Raw genomic sequence first — 26,783 nt, forward strand, 5'->3', positions numbered from 1 at the left:
ATTTCTCTTTCAGATTTTTCATCATTAGTGTATAGGAATGCAAGAGATTTCTGTTCATTAATTTTGTATCCTGAAACTTTACCAAATTCATTGATGAGCTCTAGTAGTTTTCTGGTGGCATTTTTAGGATTCTCTTTGTATAGTATCATGTCACCTGCGAACAGTGACAGTTTTACTTCTTCTTTTCCAATTTTGTATTCCTTTTATTTCTTTTTCTTCTCTGATTGCCATGGCTAGGTCTTCCAAGACTATGTTGAATAATAGTGGTGAGAGTGGACATCCTTGTCTTCTTCCTGATCTTAGAGGAAATGCTTACAGTTTTTCACAATTGACAATGATGTTTGCTGTGGGTTTGTCATATATGGCCTTTATTATGTTGAGGTAGGTTCCCTCTATGCCCACTTTCTGGAGAGTTTTTATCATAAATGGGTGTTGAATTTTGTCAAAAGCTTTTTCTGCATCTATTGAGATGATCATATGGTTTTTATTCTTCAATTTGTTAATACGATGTATCACATCAATTGATTTGCATATATTGAAGAAACCTTGCATCCCTGGGATAAATCCCACTTGATCTTGGTGTATGATCCTTTTAATGTGTTGTTGGATTCTGTTTGCTAGTATTTTGTTGAGGATTTTTGCATCTATATTCATCAGTGATATTGGTCTGTAATTTTCTTTTTTTGTAGTATCTTTGTCTGGTTTTGGTATCAGGGTGATGGTGGCCTCATAGAATGAGTTTGGGAGTGTTCCTTCCTCTACAATTTTTTGGAAGAGTTTGAGAAGGGTGGGTGTTAGGTTTTCTCTAAATGTTTGATAGATTTCACCTGTGAAGCCATCTGGTCCTGGACTTTTGTTTGTTGGAAGATTTTTAATCACAGTTTCAATTTCATTACTTGTGATTGGTCTGTTCTTATTTTCTATTTCTTCTGGGTTCAGTCTTGGAAGGTTATACCTTTCTAAGAATTTGCCCGTTTCTTCCAGGTTGTCCATTTTATTGGCACAGAGTTGCTTGTAGTAGTCTCTTAGGATGCTTTGTATTTCTGTGGTGTCTGTTGTAACTTTTCATTTTTCATTTCTAATTTTATTGATTTGAGTCCTCTCCCTCTTTTTCTTGATGAGTCTGGCTAATGGTTTATCAATTTTGTTTATCTTCTTAAAGAACGAGCTTTTAGTTTTATTGATCTTTGCTATTGTTTTCTTTGTTTCTATTTCATTTATTTCTGCTCTTATCTTTATGATTTCTTTCCTTCTGCTAACTTTAGGTTTTGTTTGTTCTTCTTTCTCTAGTTCCTTTAGGTGTAAGGTTAGATTTTTTATTTGAGATTTTTCTTGTTTCTTGAGGTAGGCTTGTATAGCTATAAACTTCCCTCTTAGAACTGCTTTTGCTGCATCCCATAGGTTTTGGATCATCGTGTTTTCACTGTCATTTGTCTCTAGGTATTTTTTGATTTCCACTTTGATTTCTTCAGTGGTGTCTTGGTTATTTAGTAATGTATTGTTTAGCCTCCATTGTTTGTGTTTTTTACATTTTTTTCCCTGTAATTCATTTCTAATCTCATAGCATTGTGGTCAGAAAAGATGACTGATATGATTTCAGTTTTCTTAAATTTACTGAGGCTTGAGTTGTGACCCAAGATGTGATCTATCCTGGAGAATGTACTGTGCGCACTTGAGAAGAAAGTGTAATCTGCTGTTTTGGGATGGAATATCCTGTAAATATCAATTAAATCTATCTGGTCTATTGTGACATTTAAAGCTTCTGTTTCCTTATTTATTTTCATTTTGGATGATATGTCCATTGGTGTAAGTGAGGTGTTTAAGTCCCCCACTAATATTGTGTTACTGTCGATTTCCTGTTTTATAGCTGTTAGCAGTTGCCTTATGTATGGAGGTGCTCCTATGTTGGGTGCATATATATTTATAATTGTTATATCTTCTTCTTGGATTGATCCCTTGATCATTATGGAGTGTTCTTCCTTGTCTCTTGTAACATTCTTTATTTTAAAGTCTATTTTATCTGATATGAGTATAGCTACTCCAGCTTTCTTTTGATTTCCATTTGCATGGAATATCTTTTTCCATCCCCTCACTTTCAGTCTGTATGTGTCCCTAGGTCTGAAGTGGGTCTCTTGTAGAGAGCGTATATATGGGTCTTGTTTTTGTATCCATTCAGCAAGCCTGTGTCTTTTGGTTGGAGCATTTAATCCATTCACATTTAAGGTAATTATCAATATGTATGTTCCTATGACCATTTTCTTAATTGTTTTGGGTTTGTTTTTGTAGATCCTTTTCTTCTCTTGTTTCCCACTTACAGAAGTTCCTTTAGCATTCGTTGTAGAGCTGGTTTGGTGGTGCTGAATTCTCTTCACTTTTGCTTGTCTGTAAAGCTTTTGATTTCTCCATCGAATCTGAATGAGATTCTTGCTGGGTAGAGTAATCTTGGTTGTAGGTTCTTCCCTTTCATCACTTTAAGTATATCATGCCACTCCCTTCTGGCTTGTAGAGTTTCTGCTGAGAAATCAGCTGTTAACCTTATGGGAGTTCCCTTGAATGTTATTTGTCATTTTTCCCTTGGTGCTTTCAATAATTTTTCTTTTTCTTTAATTTTTGCCAATTTGATTACTATGTGTCTCAGCATGTTTCTCCTTGGGTTTATCCTGTATGGGACTCGCTGTGCTTCCTGGACTTGGGTGGCTACTTCCTTTCCCATGTTAGGGAAGTTTTCTACTATAATCTCTTCAAATATTTTCCCTGGTCCTTTCTCTCTGTCTTCTCCGTCTGGGACCTCTATAATGCAAATGTTGTTGCGTTTAATGTCGTCCCAGAGGGCTCTTAGGCTGTCTTCATTTCTTTTCGTGCTGTTTTCTTTATTCTGTTCCACAACAGTGAATTCCACCACTCTGTCTTCCAGGTTGCTTATCTATTTTTCTGCCTCAGTTATTCTGCTATTGATTCCTTCTAGTATAGTTTTCACTTCAGTTATTGTGTTGTTCATCTCTGTTTGTTTGTTCTTTAATTCTTCTAGGTCTTTGTTAAACATTTCTTGCATCTTCTTGATCTTTGCCTCCATTCTTTTTCTGAGGTCCTGGATCATCTTCACTATCATTATTCTGAATTCTTTTCCTGGAAGGTTGCCTATCTCCACTTCATTTAGTTTTTTTTCTGGGGTTTTATCTTGGTCCTTCATCTGGTACATAGCCCTCTGCCTTTTCATCTTGTCTATCTTTCTGTGAATGTTGTTTTTGTTCCACAGGCTGCAGGATTGTAGTTGTTCTTGCTTCTGCTGTCTGCCCTCTGGTGGATGCGGCTATCTAGGGGACTTGTGTAAGTTTCCTGATGGGAGGGACTGGTGGTGGGTAGAGCTGACTGTTGCTTTGGTGGACAGAGCTCAGTAAAACTAATCCGCTTGAGTGTTGATGGGTGGGGCTTGGTTCCCTCCTTGTTGGTTGTTTGGCCTGAGGCAACCCAACACTGGAGCCTACCTGGCCTCTTTGGTGGGGCTAAGGACAGACTCTGGGAGGGCTCACACCAAGGATTACTTCCCAGAACTTCTGCTGCCAGTGTCCTTATCCCCACGGTGAGCCACAGCCACACACACACACACACACACACACCCGCCTGTGCAGGAGACCCTCCAACACTAGCAGGTAGGTCTGGTTCAGTCTCCCCTGGGGTCACTGCTCCTTCCCCTGGGTCCTGATGCACACACTACTTTGTGTGTGCCCTCCAAGAGTGGAGTCTCTGATTCCCCCAGTCCTGTCGAAGTCCTGAAATCAATTCCCACTAGGCTTCAAAGTCTGATTCTCTAGGAATCCCTCCTCCTGTTGCCAGATCCCCAGGTTGGGAAGCCTGATGTAGGGCTCAGAACCTTTACTCCAGTGGGTGGACTTCTGTGGTATAAGTGTTCTCCAGTCTGTGAGTCACCCACCCAGCAGTTAAGGGATTTGATTTTACTGTGATTACACCCCTCCTACCATCTCATTGCGGCTTCTCCTTTGTCTTTGGATGTGGGGTATCATTTTTGGTGAGTTCCAGTGTCTTCCTGTCGATGATTGTCCAGCAGCTAGTTGTGATTCTCGTGTTCTTGCAAGAGGGAGTGAGAGCATGTCCTTCTACTCCTCCATTTTGGTTCCTCTCCCTGCTCTACTTTAATACAGTCCTATCCTGAGGCCAGGGAAAGGGGAGTATAGACAGATGGCAAGGATGACACCAATGATAATGACCTAAGTTTATAAACAAGGGACAACATGCTTTCCTACACATGATCTCACTTGATCCTTACACCAGCTCTTTGAGGTAGATGGCACAACTGCTATTATTCCTATGTTATAGGTGAGGAAGGTGAGGCACAGAGAGGGTCAATGGCTTGCTTAAGATCGCACAGCTAGTGAGCTTAGAACGGGGAAGAACTAAGGGGACTCTGATACTCCAAGTCTGCTGCTTTTTCTGTTACATCCTGTTTATAAAGATGCCCTTTCAGAGTCCTTTCTGGCCCTGTCACGTTCCAAAGCCCATGCGTGTCCCGCGGGAGCCCGGCCAGCCATGGCCGTCACCCTCTTAGGGGGCCGGCCACACCTCCAGGTCTGTGGGTGAAGCATCATCGGAAGGGCTCCTGTCCAGTTGACTTGGGGAAGGAGCTTGCAGTTGGACACACACCAGCCTACTGCCTCAGGCTCTTCATCCTGATCCAGGTTTGTCCTAAAAATAGCACAAATAGGCAAAGCAGTTGGAGACCTGAGTTGTTAGCTGGGGAAATCAGAAAGCTGGACCTAAGAATTCTGTGTTTCTTGCCCACCCTCACCCCTCCTGATACTCAAACATGTCCTCCTGTGATGTTCCAGCCCATGAAACAAACCTGCAAGTACTGCACCGAGCAGAACATCCCCTTCCCCAAATATGAGGTGCAGGAGGAGGATGATAACCTCAAGGAGTGCTACCTGCTGGAGAGCTCCCAGGAACCCGATGCCCCCACTGTGATTTTCTTCCCACTCATCAACAACACCTTCCAAAAGTACAAGGCCCCAGGTAAGCCACCGTGAGCTCGGGTCCCACCCCAACTGGCCTTGGACGGAGAGCTCCTGTTCTTAGACGTGTGCCGTCTTCCGACAGCACTAACGGGGAAGCCTGGCATAGCTCCTGTCTGAGCCCAACTTGGCTTTGGCGAGAAAGAACAGCCCGCCATGCCCCCGTGCACCGGCGATGTCAAGCTTTACTCTTTCAGTCATTCACAGGCTGGCACTGTGCGGTGCCAGGGAGGTCCTGAGATGGGCAAGCTATGTCCCCACCCTGGGGGGCTAGGAGGTGTGCGTGCGCATCTGCGTGTGTGAGTGTGCACATGGGCACGTTTTCTTGTGGGTGTGCAGGGGTGGGCCTCGGGGAGAGGGACAGAAACAAACCATTACAACCTCACGTGATAAGGGGCTACAGCAAGTCCTTCTGCTCCTCCAGGTGTGGAGCGAAGCCCCGAGGAGCTGGAGCAGGGCCAGGTTGACATCTATGGTCCCAAAACTCCCTACGCCACCAAGGAGCTGACGTACACGGGGGCCGCCTTCGACAAGCTGGTGAAGCTCTCTGAATATAACATCCTGAATAACAAGGACAAGCTCCTTCAGGCCTTGCGACTGGCAGTAGAGAAGAAGAAACGCCTGAAGAGCCAGTGTCCCACTAAAGTCCCAGGACACCCCTAAAGAGTCCCCCCTAAAGTCCCAGGACAATCCTGTGTCTGCTTCTAGCATCAGAGGTGCAGAACCCAGGGCTGACCGGCCCTCAGAGCCAGCTCCGTTCTCTAGCAAGGGCTGCAGGCAGGCTGGCCTGGGCTTTCTATCAAAAAATTAAAATTAAAAAAAAAAAAGTTGAGGGAGAAAGAGAAAGAAACAAAGGAAAACAACAAGGGGATGTACTGGAGCTTTATACCCCACCGAAAATTTTTTTTAAACATCTTTATTGGAGTATAATTGCTTTACACTGTTGTGTTAGTTGCTGCTGTATAACAAAGTGAATCAGCTATACATGTACATATATCCCCATATCTCCTCCCTCTTGCATCTCCCTCCCACCCTCCCTATCCCACCCCTCTAGGTGGTCACAAAGCACCGAGCTGATCTCCCTGTGCTATGCAGCTGCTTCCCACTAGCCATCTATTTTACATTTGGTAGTGTATGTATGTCCATGCCACTCTCTCACTTCGTCCCAGCTTCCCCTTCCCCCTCCCCGTGTCCTCAAGTCCATTCTCTATGTCTCTGTCTTTATTCCTGTCCTGCCCCTAGGTACATCAGAACCTTTTTTTTTTTTTAGATTCCATATATATGTGTTAGCATTCATGTATATTTTGTTTTTCTCTTTCTGACTTACTTCACTCTGTATGACAGACTCCAGGTCCATCCAGCTCACTACAGATAGTTCAATTTCATTTCTTTTTATGGCTGAGTAATATTCCATTGTGTATATGTGCCACATCTTCTTTATCCATCTGTCTGTTGATGGACACTTAGGTTGCTTCCGTGTTCTGGCTATTGTACATAGTGCTGCAATGAACATTGTGGTACATGTCTATTTGAATTATGGTTTTCTCAGAGTATATGCCCAGTAGTATACCCACTGGAATTTTTTTAAACCTCCCCTGCATGGAAGGGGATCCAAGAGCCACAGGCTCCCACACATGCCTGAAGTGTGGAGAATAATAGCATGGCCCAATTTTATTTATATAAGAGGCTGGTTCTCCAGAAACCTTGGATTCAGAGCTGGAACTCAAAGCCCTCCCCTCACTACTCCTCTCTGCCCGGGAAATGCACAAGAGGACCTGAGAAGCATTCTGGGTTCTCTGGAAAAATGTTTTTTAATTTTTTTTATTTCTGAAGGTGGTCTTTATTTTTTTTAATTTTTTTAACATCTTTATTGGAGTATAATTGCTTTACAATGGTGTGTTAGTTTCTGCTTTATAACAAGATGAATCAGCTATACATATACATATATCCCCATATCTCCTCCCTCTTGCACCTCCCTCCCACCCTCCCTATCCCACCCCTCTAGGTGGTCACAAAGCACCAAGCTGATCTCCCTGTACAATGCAGCTGCTTCCCACTAGCTATCTGTTTTACATTTGGTAGTGTATATATGTCCATGCCACTCTCTCACTTCGTCCCGGCTTCCCCTTCCTCCTCCCCGTGTCCTCAAGTCCATTCTCTATGTCTGCGTCTTTATTGCTGTCCTGCCCCTAGGTTCTTCGTAACCATTTTTTTTTTTTTAGATTCCATATATACGTGTTAGCATACGGTGTTTTTCTCTTTCTGACTTACTTCAAATGCTTTTTAAAATTTAATGCGATTGCATTTTGTGATTTTTATTTTTATGAATCAGCTTATTAATAGGAAGCATAATGCTTGAAGATCTAGATGGAGCACTAGAGACATCCTGGTCTCTTCAACAACAAACACAAACAGGTGATGGGTTTTCAGCAGCCCCTCTGCAACCACTCAAAGGCCCGGGACAAGTGATCCCTTTGATCTCCACTGGGCAGCCTTGACTGAGCATCCAGCTCTGGCAAAATGCCAGGGAAAGCCCAAGTCTGCAGCTCCAGTTCACCAAACAAGGATCTGGGATGCAGCTCTGGGACGTCTGGGCAGGTACACGAGTCATCAGGTGAGTGATGCTGCCTGGTGCCGCCACTCCACGGGGCCACCACTCGCTGACCAACCTGCTCCAGAGGCATTTCTCCATCCTCTTACCACCTCCTCTCTGGTTTCCAGATGGTATTACTTATTTCTAAGCAGCATTTCTCTCATTTATTATGTAAACACCATGGCCAGAACATCCCAACTCTTGAAGAGTCACCCTGAGATAACAAAACTGGAAAGGATCAACCCAGAAAGGACTAGGTTAACCCTGAGGGAAATGCTCATCTTTGGAGATGGTTTCCAGGTGAATCTCTGGGAAAGCCCTGGGACACAGAAGCTCAAAGTATCCACATCTCCCATCAGGCTGGGAACTTAACTAAAGAAATGTGTAGGACTTCCCTGGTGGCGCAGTGGTTAAGAATCCGCCTGCCAATGCAGGGGTCATGGGTTCGAGCCCTGGTCCGGGAAGATCCCACATGCCGTGGAGCAACTAAGCCCATGCACCACAACTGCTGAGCCCGCATGCCACAACTACTGAAGCCCATGCGCCTAGAGCCCGTGCTCCACAACAAGAGAAGCCACCACAATGAGAAGCCCATGCACCGCAACGAAGAGTAGCCCCCCGCTCTCCACAACTAGACAAAGCCCTTGCACAGCAGCGAAGACACAATGCAACCAAAAATAAATAAATAAATTTATTTAAAAAAAAAATGTGTAACCTGAGCCATTGAGATGCGTGTGCTGATGGAAGGCGTGACCAGAAAGGCATGTGGTCTACATGAAGCCCAGCAAACCTGGAAGACATGGCCCTCTCTCTGGGCCACCATGCTCCCTAAGCAGTCCTTTGGATGTTAGGAGATGTGTGGTGACAGGTGTCAGAAGTTTACCAAAATTGTCCTCTGATTTACATCCTTGCTACCCAAAGTGTGGTGGGGAACTGGTTAGAAATGCAGAATCTCAGGCCCCACCCTAGCCATACTGAATTCAGAATCTGCATTTTAAGGAGATTTTCACCTCCTCTCCACTGCCTTCAGGTGACGCTTATGCATATGAAAGTCTGAGAGGAGAGGGTATATGCCATGCTCACTCATAAGCTGGAAAGCATGAATCCATCACTTCCCCTGAGCCACTGATAAACTGGACTCCTGGACCTGCAAAGCTGGTCCCAACCCAGAGAATGCTGACTTGGGACCCCACCCTGCTCCAGCACCAGAGCAGCCAGCTGCCTCCACGTTGCCATCTTTTCTTTCCATCTGCAAAAAACAGGTTCTCCTTAAAATGATCAGAGTGAGCCACTGGGGAAGACCTGGGTGTTTATTGTAAGGTGAAGGCAGCCCCGCCTTGGATTCATCGAAGTGTGTGAAACGAGGTTTATGGAATCACTGTAGCCTTTGAGCACAGAATAAAGGGCCGTGTGGGTAAATGCTGTCGACTCATCCGCTTTCATCAGATGGGGCTGCAAACTCTGCATAACTCCTGCCCTCAGCCCTGCCTGGGCTTCCCACACGCACTGCCAGAGGTGTGAGAAGGCTGTTTTCATCCCAGTCCTCCTCTCCTCCTGCAGGGGTTCCCCCTTTCTTGTGTGGTGGGGTGCCCTTCTGTTTTTGTGAAGCCGTGTCAGCGACTAGTGGAGCACCAGCCCTTGCTGACTTATGCTGTTTGAAGCTCAGATGGTTTTCACGAAGCACCGATTGATGGAGACGAAAGAAGGGCGGCCAGCATCAGCCTAGCACCTACCTGATACACAGCAGTCTGTGAACAGCCTCTGCTTTCCAGGAACTCAGATTTGGGTTGGGGGGTAAAACATGAAAAGATTTGTATACAGACTCGAGAAGTTAAATAGTGACTTAGCTTCTAAAACAACACTGGCCATGTCACAGAGCAGGGGATGAGTAAGGGCCACACAAGGGAGAAGGACAAAGTGTCATCAGCTTCGAGAGGGGCAAGAGCATAGGGTCCTGGGGAGGACAGGGAGGCTCCCTCCTCAGGTTCCCTGCTCTCCACCTATAACATGATTTAATAGAAAAATTAAATAAAACTCCTTTCTCCCCCAATGTCCCTCCCTCCCTGTCTCCCCTTTCCTTCCTGAGAGCAGCCAACACACCACACTGCCACGCAGCCCAGTCACCCTGCCCCACAGTGGATGTTTCCTGCCCTTATGTCTCCATGAAAACACTTCTCCCCGAGGTCACCGATGCCCTCCTAATTGCCAATACACTGAGCCAAATGGCACCAGCCCTTTACAGGCCTTATCTTACTCGATTGTTCACCACATTTGGCCCTGCAGACCACTCCCTCCTTCCCGAAACCCTCCCTTCCCATGACTTCCTTGCCAACAGCAAGCAGTTCAGTTCCGCTTGCAAATATTTATTGCCTTCCCACTACGTGCCAGTCACTGCTGTAGGCACTGGGACAACAACAAAAAAAAGGATGAATAATTGACCCCACACTTCAAGGAGCTTCCTTCTGGTCCCATGCAGGAGACCTCCATGGAAACAGAGGCTTGCAATACGAAGAAGAAGTTCCATATTAGCTGTGTACACAGGGGCACACATTAGGGGCTGCCAACCCAGCCCTAGAGGGAAGGGGCCACATGTGCTTGGACATTTTCAAGCCTCTTCCCTGGCCTCACCTCCCCTCTCTCCTTTAACTGCTAGTATTCCTTGAGGCTCTTTCCTTAGCTCTCCCCCCTTCTCACTCTATACTCTCCTTAAGCAATCTCATCTACACCCAGGTCTTCTACTACTGCTTCTATTTTGAAAACTCGCAACCCTTTAGTTCTAGCCAAGGTAATGTCCTAAGTTCTTGATTCATGTATTCAAATTCTGTATCAGTTAACATTGCTTTTGCTACATAACCAAAAAGGATCTAAAGAGGCTTAAACAAGACAGAAGAAGTTTATTTTTCTATTTCTTATCGGAGACCCAGGCTCCTTTCAGCTCTTGCTTCTGCCATCCTCAAGTTTTCCTTCTGGTCCAGTATGGCTGTTGGAGCTCCACCCATCATGCCCACATTCCAGGCAGCAGGAAGGATAAAGGGGTCTCAGCATATTTCATGTAGCATAATGTTTTCAAGGTTCATTGAGATTGTGACATAAGACAGAATTTCCTTCATTTTTAAGGCTGGATAATATTTCATTGTATGTATATACACATATTTTGTTTATCCATTCATCCATCAATCGACACTTAGGTTGCTTCCACCTCTTGAGTATTGTGAGTGGAACTGCTATGAACATGAGTATGCAAATATGTCTTAGAGACCCTACCTTCAATTCTTTTGGATATATACCCAGGAATGGGATTGCTGGATAATATGGTACTTCTATCTTTAATTATTTGAGGAACTGCCATACTGTTTGCCATAGCAATTACATGGATTCACTTCTGTAATCTGCTTTTTTCCACTTAAAAATATATTCTGAGCATTTTCTCAGGTCACTAATACTCTTCTTATAAAACAATTTTCAGAGACTGCGTAGGAATCCATCATCTGCTTAACTAGTCCTTCATGGGGGGGACAACTAGTCACAGCTTGTCACTATTATAAATGATATGCTGATAGACATTCCTTTGATAAATCTCTACATTCATTATTCCCTCAGGATAAAATTCCTGAGAAGTGTGAGCATTTCTAACAACTAGTAAAGGTATAATTGATGTACAATAAACTGCACATATTTAAAGTACGCAATTTGTTGAGTTTCAACAGATATAACCAACTGTCAACCATAACCACAATCAAGGTAATGAGTAAATCCTTCAGGCCAACAAAAGTCTTCTTCTTCTCATGCCCTTTGTAATCCTTCCCTCTGCTCCTCCCCTGCTGGGTCACGTGGTAGGTGTATGCTTCACTTTTTAAGACACTGCCAAACTGTTTTCCAAAGTGGTTGTACCATTTTACATTCCACTGGCAAATGAATGAGGGTTCCAGTTGTTCCACATCCTCACCAACAACTGGTATGATCATACTTAATTTCAGACATTCTAATAGGTATATAACAGTATCTTGGTGTGTTTTTTTCTTCCCCCTGCACCGCCTGGCTTGCGGAATCTTAGTTCCCTGACCAGGGGTTGAACCCGGGCCACGGCAGTGAAAGCGCCGAGTCCTAACCACTGGACTGCCAGGGAACTCCCTGTCTTCTTGATATTGAGATTTAAGAGGTCTTTATATATTCTGGATACAAGTCCTTTATCAGATATGTAATTTGCAAATGTATTCTCCTAGTCTGTGATTTGTCTTTTCATTCTCTTTACAGTATCTTTCAAAGGCCAGGAGTTCTTAATTTTGATCAAGTCCAATTTATCAATTTTTTTCTTTTATGGATCATGCTTTTAGTATCATCTAAGAAACCTTTCCCTACGTAAGGTCACAAAGGTTTTCTGCTATGTTTTTGTCTAGAAGTTTTATAACTTTAAGTCTTACATTTCTGTTTATAATCATTTTGAGATAATTTTTACATATAGTGCAAGGTAGAGATCAAAGTTCACTTTTTCACATATGGATGTCCAACTGTTCTAGCATTATTGGTTGAAAAGACTTTCCTTTATCCATTGAATTGCCTTTGCACTTTGTGAAAAATCAATTGACCATGTATGTGTGAGTCTGTTTCTAGACTCTATTTTGTTCTTTTGATATATTAGTCTATCTCTATACCAATACCATGGTGTCTTGATTTCTGTAGCTTTACAATGAGTTTTGAAATTAGGCAGTATGTTTTCCAACTTTGTTATTTTTCAAAGTTGTTCTGGCTATTTTAGGTCCTTTGCATTTACATGTGAATTTAGAATCAGCGTATCAATTAACAAAGATAAAAGCCTGCTGGGATTGCACTAAATCTATATATCAGTTTGGAGAAAATTGACATCTTAACAATATTGAGTCTTGTGAGCCACAAGCATGGTATATATCTCCATTTATTTAGACCTTCTTTATTTCTCCCAGAAATGCTTTGTAGTTCTCAGTGTATAGGCCTTGTACATTTTTAAAATTAGGTTTATCCTTAAGTATTTAATATTTTCAATGCTATTGTAAATGCTATTGATTATTTTTACTTCATTTCTAGTATATAAAAATACAGCAGGTTCTTGTCTTATACCCAGCAACCTTGCTAGGCGCACTTAGTTCTGCTAGCTTTTTTTGTATATTGCATAGAATTTTCTACGTAGATGATCATATTTTCTGCAAATAGAGTTTTACTCCGTCCTATCCAATCTAGATACCTTTTCTTTTACTTGCCTTATTGTAGTGACTAGAACCTCTAGTAGGATATTAAACAGAAGTGGTAAAATCAGACATCTTTACCCTGTTCCTGATTGTAGAGGGAAAGCTTTCAGTCATTTCACCTTAAGTATGATGTTGAGAAGTAGAAGTCTTGAATGTGCATTTTCAAGATTTTTGATAAGTATGGACTCCAGAGAAGTTCCAATTTACACCATCTCCAGCAATGTATGAAAAGGTACCTTTTCCTACACCCTTGCCAACATGAGGCATCATCTTAGAAAAATAAAAGTCTGCCATTCTTAATGTTAACTGTTCATTTTAAATTTGTTTCTTTGATTATTAATGGAGATCATCATCATTTAATGTTTACTAGCCAGTTGTATTAGTTTTTTTAGTTGTCTATGTCCTTTGCTCATTTGTCTAATGCGATGTTCAGTTTTATTCATTTCTTTCTTAATAACTTCATAGTAGCTTTTTAAAGTTCTAATGCCCTTAATTAAATATGTATATCACATATGTCTGTAATATTTTACCCAATTTGTCTTTTGCCCTTTACTTTTGTTTATGGATTTGTTTTGTTTTTTTATATATACTATTTTTAATAGAATTTTTTAAAGCAGTCTTAAATTCACAGCAAAATTAAGTATAAAGTACAGAGAGTTCCCATGTATCCCTTATCCTTGCAACACAGCCTTCCCACTATCAGCATCCCACATGATCAACATCCTACACCAGAGTGTTACATATGTTACAATCAATGAACCTAACCTACACTGACACATGATTATCACCCCAAATCCACAGTTTACATTAGGGTTCCCTCTTGGTGTTATGTATTCTATGGATTTGGACAAATGTATAATGATATGTATCCACAATTACATTATCACACAGAATAGTTTCACTGCCCTACAAACCTGTGCCCTTCCTACTCATCCTTCCCTCCTCTCTAACCGCTGGCAACCACTGATCTTTTTACAGTCTCCATAGTTTTGCCTTTTCCAAACTGTCATACAGTTGCAATAATATAGTATGTAGGCTTTTTAGACTGGCTTCTTTCACTTAGTAATATAGTTTTAAGTTTCCTCCATGTCTTTTCCTGGCTTGACAACTCATTTATTTTTAGCTGAATAATATTTCATTGTCTAAATGTACCACAGTTTACTTACCCATTCACCTCGTTAAGGACATCTTAGTTGCTTCCTAGTTTTGGCAATTATCAATAATGCTGCTATAAACACGTGTGCAGTTCTCCTGTGGGCATAAGTTTTCAACTCATTTGGGTAAATACCAAGGAGAGCAAATTCTGGATCACATGGCAAGAGTATGTTTATATGGGTTTGTTTGTATGTATTTTAAAAAAAATTGAAGCCTTTACTTTTTTGTTGACAAATCTATCAACTTTTTTTTTCATAATTTCTATCTTTGATTTTGATTAGAAAAGCTTTTCCCTTCCAAATTTTACAAATCTTCGGTAGCTTCTGAAGTAGTAGTTCTTATTCTAGTAGGTCTATGGTTTCATTTTATTTTTACATTTCAGTCTTTATTTTGACATGAGGCAGATATCTAACTACATTTTCCCTTGGCTTTCTTTTCACTTCCTTAGTCACACATAGCTCCCTCTAAATACTTTATCCACACAACTCCAAAGGAATTCCCAATTTACAAACAAGAAAACTGAGGCAGAGAGACAACTCATTGCATTTAAGATCACATAGCCATTAATTTATATAGTCAGAATTCACCAGGTCTTTTGATGCCAAATCCTGTTCTCTCCACCACAGCCTTGATACTCAAATTATGATCCATGAACAAGCAGATCCATCTCCTGGGGGCTTGTTAGAAATGCAGTCTTGGGTCCCATCCCATACCCACTGAATCAGACTGCATTGCTATCAAATGTGAGAAGTCTGTTGTGATCCTATTACCTCACATTTAGGATACATCAGAATCACCTGGGGGTAGTTGTTGAGCTCCATCCCTCTTCAATATTTTAATTCAGCAGGTCTGGGGTGATGACCAGAAATCTGCATTTTTAACAAGTATCCCAGGTTATTCTTATGCAGGTGCCCCCCTCCACCACACTTGAGAAATGCTCTGAAACAACTGAGACATTTTAAAACTGTAACCTAGGACACCAAAAGTGATGGCTGATTACTTCTCCCAACTCAATTTAGATGTATCCTTTTCACCTGAAAAAGAGACAGCTAGGAGGTAACAGTCTTTTTATGTTACTATGTGGCAGTGAGGTTGTAATAATAAGGATAACTAAATCTTCAAATTTACAGAAAATCAGATAAAGAAAACTAAGGTCTTCAATCGACCCAGAATTTAGTGGAGGCAGTGTGGAGAAACATATGCCCAAGTAGATTGAAGTCTACTTCCCCTACTTCAACTATTGTCAACTGTGTCCGTGAGTCAGGGTCTCTTCACCAATAAAATGAGTGTAATAACCTGCCAGTAGGTAGAAAGAACCTGCCTGTCAACTTTCTGAACATTTGTCCCCAGCATCGACGTCCATAGGGCTGGAATGAGTAAACGTTCCGGGAGACTAAGCAGCCTCCGGAGGCTTTTTTATTACCAGCTCAGATTTGCCCGGAAGCCGACGCCACCTGGCCAGAGGTGCGGCCGAGTAGACCAAACGGGGGCCCCTCCTTTGGCCGGTCTACGCTGGTGGTTTCGAGAAACACCCTCTTCCCCTTCCCAGTCCTCCAGAAGGGCTCCGTCATCAATAATTCATTAAGAGCCTCCTCTCCATTGGTTGGCGCCTCCACCCGCGCTGGTAGCAGCCCAATGAGGAAGGACTTGAGAGAGCTCTTCTGAATAGTGAACGAGCTCCCGTGACGTAGCGACTGGGGATTGGCTGAGACGGCGCGAGGCGGGGCCAGCTCGGGCGGTGGCTAGGACGGCTTGGGGCGCTCAGTGCGAGCTGGGGAGGGTCGAGTCAGGAGTGGGGACGGATAGCTGGACCTGCACTGAGAGGGCGAGCGTGGGGTGCGGACGGGCGGACCGGCGGCAGGATGTTTAGCTGGTTGGGGCGGCAGGCGGGCGGCCGCGAACGAATGGGCGGCGCGGACGCCGTGCAGACGGTGACGGGCGGCCTGCGCTCGCTCTACCTGCGCAAGGTGCTGCCGCTGGAGGAGGCGTACCGCTTCCACGAGTTCCACTCGCCCGCGCTGGAGGACGCCGACTTTGAGAACAAGCCCATGGTCCTGCTGGTGGGCCAGTACAGCACGGGCAAGACCACGTTCATCAGGTAACCCTCCCCGCCCGCTCCTCACCCCTGCCTGCGCACCTGTCCCCACCACCTAGGTGGAGGCGGTCCTCCCCACGTGTGTGCGTATTGTCACCAGCCTCCCGCCTCCCTCGGGCTTCCTGAAGCGCCCACTTCCCCTTGGAGGAACCCCGTCTCCGCTGCTTCCTCCTCCAGTATCGGCGTGACCTCAGGTTCCCCGTCCGAGCGCGGTGCCCGGGTGTCCGAAGCCCCACCCGGGGCGCGGCCGACAAAGTAGGGGCCGGCTCTCCCTAGCGGCCAGGAGGGTCCTCGAAACCGCCCCCGGCCCCTGTCTGCGTACTCCGAGCCCTCCTTCCTTGCTTTTGGAAAGGCACTTCTCTGGCTGGCATTATCTTGTCACCCTAGCCTGGAAACCCGGGGAAGGGAGGGAGAGCGAGGTTATAGTAAGTACCTTCTTGATGAGCTAGTGAGGGCTACGGCTGGAAATGAGGACAGAGGTGTGGGGTATCAGAATGTGTTATTGAGTCAAAGTTGGAAAGTCAAGCCCTTAGCACAGTGCCCCGCGAATAACTATTTGTTGGATGAATGAAAGAAAGAAAGAATGAATGGCAACAGTAGAGGGTATTGCCCACTCCCCCTTCCCTTGCGGTCCTTGCACGCCGCCTCCACCACAGTGTTCGGGGAACAGGGTAGAGAGGCCGCCTTCATTCAGCTCTTGCACAGCCTCCCTTTACTGTGCGTTAGGAAGTTAGCTGTGTGTAGCCGCCGCACCAGCGGATGCCCAGTGGAACTAAGGGGGAGTGTCATATTACTATTCGTTAGTTTCCATTTCTTAGGTGGGTCAGTCCCTCCTCCCTCACCCTTGACAGCTGACAATATTGTCATGCTCGCTGTGTCTCCAAAAGCAAACAGTTACTGTGCATGCCTTGACATTCAAATCGTATAGCTCCTTCCTAGTGATTTTTGATGGGAAATCATTTACATTGTAACAGATAGCTTTTTGAAGAGGCTATTTTACTTTTAAAGCAGCTGGCATATTAAGACTCACTTTCTTTGGTTAGGAGACTTGTTTTCCTGGGTTAAACTGTGTCAGTTGAAACAAAGTAATCATTTAAGGTTTTGATCCAGGGTTTTGGAAATTGTAACAGTCTCTTCATCATTGATGTTCAACAGGTGTTCAGAAAACTGCGTCGGTATTTGGATACATCCCATTTCTATTAAGTAGTGACCTCTTTTTCTCCCTTCCAGTGACCTAAATAGTTCCCACAAATAGAGTAGTTGTCACTACAGAAAATATAGGCCTGCAGATACACTATGAATGAATTCAGCAAAACAAATATACTATATTGAATGTGAAGGAAGATGGAAGAAAATAATTTTAAATTGCTCTATTTGGTGCTTATTAGTAAGCTGAAAACAGTACTGAATATGTCACCTAAGACACTCAAAATGAACCATAGAAATATTACAGTAACTGATACCTTGAAAGATGAGGCACAATACATTTAAGGTCTCAGTAATACTAACCAGTTTTTAAGTATATGGGACAATGAAGTATTATGACCAAGTGGTACAAGAGTGGTCAGTGGACTTTTTTGAAATATACAAATAAAGGATAAGAAGGTAAGCATTGTTATAATAGTCTCAGACATTAGCGGTGGCATGTTCACAGCACCCCGAGTAGTTCCTCCCATCTGTCCTTGCCATGAGAGCTTTATTGTGTGATTAGGGAGCCATGGTTGATACTATGGCAACCCAGATGTGATGTGGCCCTCTCTCTGCTCCCGCAGCCTGGATAGTAAGCAAGCCAAAGGCAGGAGAACAAACCCACAGGAACATGAATCGATCTTTTTTTTCAGTTTACTGTTTTTCTGTTTCATCATTTGGGGGGAGCTTTGTGGAATAGCTAAGCATAGTTAAAGATGGATTTTGAGGTCTGGCAACTCCATCCAAATGAACTACTTCTCAGGAGGCACTGGAGCCCCATGTGCAACACCAGGGTGAGGAAGGAGTCACCTTATCAGGAAGTCACTTGCTCTGGAGACCTTCCCTAATGACAAAGTGATTTTGTCGTTAGGCAGCAGGCACTAAAGTGGACCTGTGAGGTAGACAGGGTAGAAGAAAATCAGGGTAGACAGGAAGGTTGGTGAGCACCGGAGACCTGAGTTTGGTTTCGGAGTGGAGCTAGGAGGAAAAGATGTAGCTTCTGGGAGGAAAGCCCCAAACAAAAGGGCAGCTGCCCTCTAGAGTCCTGCACTGGAACTGGGGGCCAGAGGTGTTGGCCCAGGATGCTGACGGTCCTGGAACATGCCTGCATCCGTGGCTGTCTTTTCTCAGTGCCTGGGTTGTTTGCTTCTAGCCAGTGAGCACTGGAAGCTCATATTTGGCTATGGGGTGCACCTACCTGCATAGTCAGAGATTCTTATCTACCTGGCTTCCTGCATATCCCAAGAGGTCACTGGTAACACAGAACCTGCAATGATATGGAGGGAAACTTCTCTCCTTGTAAAGCCACTCAGCAAGACCTTTGGTGTACATTCCACACCCTTGATGAAACCTTACTCTTTCTTCCTTTTGTCCCATAACTGGGAAGAACTAAGAGCCCCACTGAAACATGGTGAGCCAGGACATTCACCAAGAGTGAAGAAATTAAGTGTGTGCCATGTTCTGATCAAGAGGTCTCCTAAATGGGGTGGATGGAGAACCTGAGTGTCAAGAAGTTGTGCTCACTCCTGCATGGAAGATCACCATGAAGGACTCAAGTGTGAGAAGGAGGACGGATAGAAGGAGAGTCTTGGTGGACTCTCCTCACATGGGTCACAAAGCTGGCCCAGAACTTCAGGAGATGTTTGTCAAAGTCTTTAGGAGGTAGAAACAAACAGCCTATTGTCTCGTTGACAGTTTTATTTCTCAGAAGACAGAGGATGCAATGGGAGGAGCTGTTGGTGCTCTGCCTCTGACCAGCAAGAAAGAACTGACCAGAGAAGGAGAAGAGATGGGCACGGGGGAAGTGGCCATGTCATGGTAGACTCTTTAACAGCCAAGGAAGGCTGGATATTGGGTTCAGCCAGGCTTATGTCCAAAACCTGAGGAAAAGAGATTTCAGAGATTCCCCCAGAAAGTCCCTGGGCCCAGGTGCTATGAAGGAAGACATTTCCACTGAGAGGATGTGAGGTTCACCAAAAATCTATTCAAACCACACAACTGCAACTTCTGATTTTTAAGAGCTCCACTTTCTCTCTTCCTCCTACACCCTCTCCTGTTCTCTCAAAAAATTTATTCTAATGAGGAAAAAAAAGGAAGTCACTGAAGAAGCTATATAGGCTCTTAAAGGGTAGAGACCAAGGAAATTAGGCAAGAAAAAGAAACAGGAGGCTTGTAGATTGGAAAGGAAGAAGTAAAACCATCTCTATTCACAGAGGACATGATCCTGTATATAGAAAAATCCTAAGGATTTAGGAAAAGCCTTAAAAAACTCTTAAAACTAACAAACAAGTTCAGCAAGATGTCAGGATATAAGATTAATATACAGAATCAATTATTTCTATACACTAGCAATGAACAATCTGAAAATGAAATTAAGAAAATTCCATTTATAATACCTTATAAAATACTTAGAAATAAATTTAACAAAAGTAATGTAAAACTTATGCACCGAAAACTATAAAACTTTGTTGAAAGAAATTAAAGAAAGGCTTAAAAAAAAAAAAAAAGAAAGACATTCCATGTTCATGGATTGGAAAACTTAATATGTTTAGAATGGCAGTAGTACTCAAAGTGACCTGCAGATTCATGGCAATCCCTAGCAAAATCCCAGTTGCCTTCTTTACAGAAATTGACAAGCTGATCCTAAAATTCACATGGAAATGTAAGGGATCCAGAATAGCCAAAACAATCTTGAAAAAAAAATTGCATTTCTCATACTTCTGATTTCAAAACTTACCACAAAGCTACAGTAAACAAGACAGTGTGATACTAGCTAAAGCTAAACATATAGATAAACTGAATAGAATTGAGAGTCCAGAAATAAACCCATACATCTATGATAAATTTGTTTTTACAAGGGTTCCAAGACAATTCAATGGGGGAAAATATTCTTTTTAACAAATGATGGTGGGACAACTGGATATCCACACTGCAAAAAAGAATAGGAAGTGACTTCTAATGGGTACAGTGGGTACAGCGTTTTCTTTTGGGTGATAAAAATGTTCTGAAATTAGATAATGGTATTAGTTGCACAACTCTGTGAGTATAATAAAAACCACAGAATTGTGCCTTTTAAAAGTGTGAATTTTATGGTATATGAATTATATCTCGATAAAAAATATAAAACAATTCAGTCTTTCAGTATTAAGCATCCTATGATTTATTTACTTTATATAAATTCTGCAATTAGTGCTAGTCAAGTAATTTCTGCATTTGTGTACAATAATTTAAAATAAAAATGGATGCCAGGGGCTTCCCTGGTGGCTCAGTGGTTGAGAGTCCGCCTGCCGATGCAGGGGACACGGGTTCGTGCCCCGGACTGGGAAGATCCCACATGCCACGGAACCTCTGGGCCCGTGAGCCATGGCTGCTGAGCCTGCGCGTCCGGAGCCTGTGCTCTGCAACGGGAGAGGCCACAACAGTGAGAGGCCCATGTACCGCAAAAAAAAAAAAAACAACAACAAAACGTGGATGCCAGAAAGAAAACAAATGAAAAAAAAAGTGGAAGTAAGCTGAAAGAACACAAGGACAGAAGGAACTAAGGGGTAGACCTGAGAAAAAAGGCGTACAAATAGCCATCACACAATCCCTACGTTTTTTCCCTTGTATGGTCTTGTCAGTGTATAAACGTGCATTCTTCATAACACTCAAGTTAGTAAAATCAAGTTATGATGCTTTCCTATAAAATGCTTGAAAAAGTAATTATGTTTTCAAACTTTAAATATTAAATATAGCATTAATAGGGGAAAAGGGAGCCGGGGTTCCACACACAAGGGTGAAAACAAGGTTTATGGACAGTACAAAGCACTAAGAAGCTGGAGTGAGTGGGCTGAGAGGGCAAAAATGCCTCAGACAATAAAAAAGCCTTTTTAGGTATGATTAGAACAAGAAAAAGAATCAGGAAGTGATAGGCTCACTGCTTGGAACTCTTACTATAACATTAACAGAAAGCAGAACTACTCAGCTATTATTTTGCTTCCTCCTTTTCTCTCAAAGAAAATGCTCCAGGGATGGTAAAGGGAGGCCAGCCATGTTTGAGAGGGACCCAAACCCAGACTGCGAGGAGTTCTCCAGGGCCTGGCACAGGCAAGACCAAGTAAATACCCGGGTGGATAGATAGATGGGAGGCCCTTACAGGACGAACTTGCAGTTGTGCTCTAAGAACTGTGTTTGGTGATTTCTAAGAAATTATGAAGAATGTGCAAAGTATCAGAAAATTAGAAGCAGGCAAATGTCCCAGTTTTCAAAAATGGGGGGAAATAGATTTTGTTTAAGGCCAAAGCTCTGCTCCATTCCTTTGATAGGCTCTAGACTCAGTTATTAAAGAGAAGTGAAGGCACTCACTAGGAGGCAGTCTGGTTGGTGGTCCAGTGGTTAAGACTTCACCTTCCAATGCAGGGGGTGCAGGTTCGATCCCTGGTCAGGGAGCTAAGATACCACATGCCTTGGGGCCAAAAAAACAAAACATAAAACAGAAGCAATATTGTAACAAATTCAATAAAGACTTCAAAACTAAATGGTCCACATCAAAAATAATCTTAAAAAGTTCCTTTAGGGAAACACTGTGGGTCCAATGGAGTGGTTCTCACCCCCATTCAAGTGCTGGACCCCTGAAAGTCATAGTCATGTGTGTCAAGTACCATACCTTTTACAGATCTCGCCGAAATACTGAAATATTTAATTTTCACCAAACAATAGACTTTATTTACAATATACAATATAAGATCATACCTATACAGCCTAGTGTTTCTTTACTCAAATACTATTGATTTCAGGAATGGGCCCAGCTATCACAGACTATGGAGAAGAATCAAACCATGAGGGCTCTGGGTGATAAGAGCTGTGACACTAAAGCACAGTGTGGGATGGGAGCATAGGAGGGACCCTTCCTGCAGGTTTGGATGTTGGAAAAGGCCTCCCTGAGGATACTACCTAAAAGCTGAACCCTACGGAATGAGCCAGAATTCGCTGCCCCAAGGAGACGGGGAAGGGAAAGTGAGAAAGTGTCAATGATGAGGCCCAGGTTTGGGTAACCGGGTGGGTGGTTGAGCTATCTGCTGAGATGGGGACACAAGAGGAGGAAGAGTAGGGGCATACTTACGAGTTTAGATTTAAGCCTGTGCGTAACTGGACACCCAGGTGTAGAGTCCGTGAGGGGTCAGACATATGGGTCTGGAATGAGAGGAAGAGGAGCTTGTGGAGATGCTGGGGAAAACGTCACCAAGTAGGTAGAGTAATGCCAGGGGAGGATGATGGTTCAGAGCCATCTTAGGGCTCTTTTGGTTGCAAGTGACAGCTATTCAACTAAAAAAATCTTAAGTAAAAAGGTACACCTTAGCCCATAGAATGTACATCACCAAGAGTGAACCCTAATGTAAACTGTGGACTCTCGGTGATAATGCTGTGTCAGGGTGGGTTCATCAGTTGTAATAAGCGCACCACTGTATTGGTGGGTGTTGATAATGGGGGAGGTGATGCCTATGTCAAGGCAGGGGGTGTATGGGAAACCTCTGTATTTTCCACTCAATTTTGCTATGAATGTAAAACCGCTCGAAAAAATAAAATCTATCTTTGAAAAAAAAAGGGTATACCTTTTCTCACAAAACTGTTTGAACCAGGGTGTGCTGGCTTCAGGCCTGGCCTAGGACCCCACGTGGTGCCATCAGGACTCGCTGTCTCAGCTCTGCTGCCTTCCTCACGCTGGCTTCCTTCTCAGGCAGTTCCTCGTGGGGTGGGCAGACCCTCTCTAATTCCAGACTCACATTCTGACAGCTCAGCAACCCCAGTAGGGAAAAAGAGAACCCCTTTCCCCATAGTTTCTCGGAAAGTCTCAGGTTTGAGTTTTATTGGCTCAACTTTGGCCGTCTGCCCATCCTTGCACCAATCTCTCAAGCCAGGGGAATGAAGTACCTGTGCCTGGAGTGGGGTGGTCAGCCCCCAAACCTCACGGACTAAGGGTGGGGAGAGGCAGCTCCTCAGGGCACAGCTATCAAATAGGGGAAATGGATGCTAGACAGGTGAAACAGCAGACAGCCCCCACAAAAGCCAGGGAAAGAGGGCGGGGTGGTCAGCAGCATCAGATGCCTCGGGGAAACGGAACCAGTGGATTAGCCACCAGGAGCCAGGGTGACCTTGGTAAGAGTCAGTAAGTGGTAGTGATGGAAGCCAGGTGACAGAGGGTTGAGGGATGAGTGGGAGGTGAACTGTCAAATATAGAAAACTCTCAGCAGCTGGGCACTGAAGGCGAGGAATCGTGCCCTGGTCACGGGCATTCCGGAGGTTTGGTTGATGAGCGTGACCTCAGCAGAGTTAGAAGTTGATGGAAGGGGCCCGTGGAGGAGGAGCAGCTGGCATTTCAGAAGCCCAAGAGGAGGCAGGACTTGGAGCAAGGATTCTGAGGCAGGGGCCGGTACCGGCCAGGTTGAGTGTGGCATTGGCGGCATCAGTCAGCTCAGCGAGACGCCGTAGGTTGGCCTGTCATCCACTCATTACATCGTCTACCTGACAAAGGGCAGCGGTACCCGAGGATTAGGAGAAGTGACATTTAGAAGCTTACTTCTAAAAGGCATTCAATATACTTTTCAAAACCTTGGAAAATTGTGAACTAGAGAGCTGTGGTTCCTGGATCTGTCTGCAGGTAAGGATCACCAGGACACCTTCTGAAACAGATTCCAGGGCTTCATCCCAGAACTTATGAATTGGAATCTCTGTGGATGAGACTGAGAAATCTGTTTTTGTTTTTATAAACTACGTCTCAAGGTGATTCTTAGGCAGCCTCCCCCAGGAAACATTTGAGAGCCATTGCTACATGAAGATTCAGTTGATGGAATCATGACACTAGAACCATCAATGGCCTGAAGAGAGAGGCTCACTGTGGTGGACCTTCCATGGCATATGGTCCAAGCTCCATCTGTTCACATTTTTAGCAGATGACGTAGAAGAAGACATAGAAGTCATGATTACAAAACTGGGGATTATGCAATAAATGCAGTTTAATAAACAGCCTTTTTCACTTAATACAATATGATGAATTTTTTCTTGTGTCATTAAGTAATCTTCAAAAATAACTAATGTTTGCCTCATATTCTATCGTAAAGCTTGGAACATTGTTTTTAATATTTTTCCCATTTTTTAATTGAAATATAGTTGATTTATAATGTGTTAATTTCTTTTTTTTGATTTTGATATGTTTTTATTTCAATCCCAATATTCAAGTTGGAAAATCCAGTGAGTTTTTTTCTTTTAATATTTATTTATTTATTTATGGCTGTGTTGGGTCTTTTTTTTTAATTCAAACAGAAAGTCACAAAAATTATAACCATCCTCATCAGTTCACTCAATACCATGTCATTAATTTTTTTATCTTGATCTTTTGTTAGCACTTTTATGAATTCATCAGTTTTCCATTAGAGTTCTGAAAATGCTCATTCATTCTGTTCAGCAGTATAGTCAGTTACCAGAAACCTGCACTTGTCAGAGTCTTTTCCATAAATTCCTTGAAGATGAAACCCTTTTATAGGAACATTTTTACAAAAGCATCAGAGTACACCCAGAACTGTCTGTAAATGACAAAAGACTTAAAAATGACCACGGTTAAAGATTTGATGAAAGTTCATAGTAATGTAATTGACAAGGAAATTTAGTTATTTCTGAGATATACATTTTAAAGTAATAACTAGAATTATGACATAACATTATACCAGAACATATAAGATTTTTAGAAATTTCATGTAATGTCTGAAACATTTATATTAACATATTTCCATACAAATAACCCAAAGAAAGTTTAGTATTAGTTGTTTTTTTGGTTTGTTTGTTTTTTTATACTGCAGGTTCTTATTAGTCATCAATTTTATACACATCAGTGTATACATGTCAATCCCAATTGCCCAATTCAGCACACTACCATCCCCACCCTACCGCAGTTTTCCCCCTTGGTGACCATACGTTTGTTCTCTACATCTGTGTCTCAACATCTGCCCTGCAAACCGGTTCATCTGTACCATTTTTCTAGGTTCCACATACATGCATTAATATACGATATTTGTTTTTCTCTCACTGACTTACTTCACTCTGTATGACAGTCTTTAGATCCATCCACGTCTCAACAAATGACTCAATTTCGTTCCTTTTTATGGCTGAGTAATATTCCATTGTATATATGTACCACATCTTCTTTATCCATTCGTCTGTCGTTGGGCATTTAGGTTGCTTCCATGACCTGACTATTGTAAATAGTGCTGCAATGAACATTGGGGTGCATGTGTCTTGTTGAATTACGGTTTACTCTGGGTATATGCCCAGTAGTGGGATGCTGGGTCATATGGTAATTCTATTTTCAGTTTTTTAAGGAACCTCCATACTGTTCTCTATAGTGGCTATATCAATTTACATTCCCACCAACAGTGCAAGAGGGTTCCTTTTTCTCCACACCCTCTCCAGCATTTGTTGTTTGTAGATTTCCTGAAGATGCCCATTCTAACTGGTGTGAGGTGATACCTCATTGTAGTTTTGATTTGCAGTTCTCTAATAATTAGCGATGTTGAGCAGCTTTTCACGTGCTTCTTGGCCATCTGTATGTCTTCTTTGGAGAAATGTCTATTTAGGTCTTCTGCCCATTTTTGAATTGGGTTGTTTGTTTCTTTAATATTGAGCTGCATGAGCTGTTTATATATTTTGGAGATTAATCCTTTGTCCGTTGATTCGTTTGCAAATAGTTTCTCCCATTCTGAGGGTTGTCTTCTTGTTTATGGTTTCCTTTGCTGTGCAAAAGCTTTGAAGTTTCATTAGGTCCCATTTGTTTATTTTTGTTCTTATTTCCAGTACTCTAGGAGGTGGATCAAAAAAGATCTTGCTGTGATTTATGTCTTCCTATGTTTTCCTCTAAGAGTTTTATAGTGTCTGGTCTTACATTTAGGTCTCTAATCCATTTTGAGTTTATTTTTGTGTATGGTGTTAGGGAGTGTTCTAATTTCATTCTTTTACATGTAGCTGTCCAGTTTTCCCAGCACCACTTATTGAAGAGACTGTCTTTTCTCCATTGTATATCTTTGTCTCCTTTGTCATAGATTAGTTGACCATAGGTGCGTGGGTTTATCTCTGGGCTTTCTATCTTGTTCCATTGATCCATGTTTCTGTTTTTGTGCCAGTACCATATTGTCTTGATTACTGTAGCTTTGTAGTCTAGTCTGAAGTCAGGGAGTCTGATTCCTCCAGCTCCGTTTTTTCCCCTCAAGACTGCTTTGGCTATTCGGGGTCTTTTGTGTCTCCATACAAATTTTAAGATTATTTGTTCCAGTTCTGTAAGAAATGCCATTGGTAATTTGCTAGGGATTCCACTGAATCTGTAGATTGCTTTGGGTAGTATAGTCATTTTCACAATATTGATTCTTCCAATCCAAGAACATGGTATATCCCTCCATCTGTTGGTATCATCTTTTATTTCTTTCATCAGTGTCTTATAGTTTTCTGCATACAGGTCTTTTGTCTCCCTAGGTAGGTTT

The 26,783-nt window shown here is 42.9% G+C and overlaps 2 protein-coding genes across 2 annotated transcripts in view; both read left to right on the forward strand.

The window, feature by feature from the left end:
• PLA2G4E (phospholipase A2 group IVE) overlaps positions 1–6,154 on the forward strand; it is a gene marked incomplete at its 5' end in the record, with an annotated part of 44,004 nt that extends 37,850 nt beyond the window's left edge. Inside the window, 2 exon segments of the mRNA XM_081227869.1 lie at positions 4,845–5,028; positions 5,452–6,154. Of these exon segments, the coding sequence (XP_081083995.1) occupies positions 4,845–5,028; positions 5,452–5,690 (423 nt within the window). The 3' untranslated portion in view covers positions 5,691–6,154.
• A 9,602-nt stretch (positions 6,155–15,756) lies between these two features.
• The window catches only part of EHD4 (EH domain containing 4), an 89,817-nt gene continuing 78,790 nt past the window's right edge, over positions 15,757–26,783 (forward strand). The window contains exon 1 of the mRNA XM_081230189.1: positions 15,757–16,095. Coding sequence (XP_081086315.1) covers positions 15,860–16,095 — 236 coding nt within the window. The 5' untranslated portion in view covers positions 15,757–15,859. The remainder of the gene's footprint in view (positions 16,096–26,783) is intronic.

The sequence above is a fragment of the Mesoplodon bidens genome (assembly GCF_964165515.1).
Source record: "Mesoplodon bidens genome assembly, chromosome: 3".
In the NCBI taxonomy this organism is placed as follows: Eukaryota; Metazoa; Chordata; class Mammalia; order Artiodactyla; family Ziphiidae; genus Mesoplodon; species Mesoplodon bidens.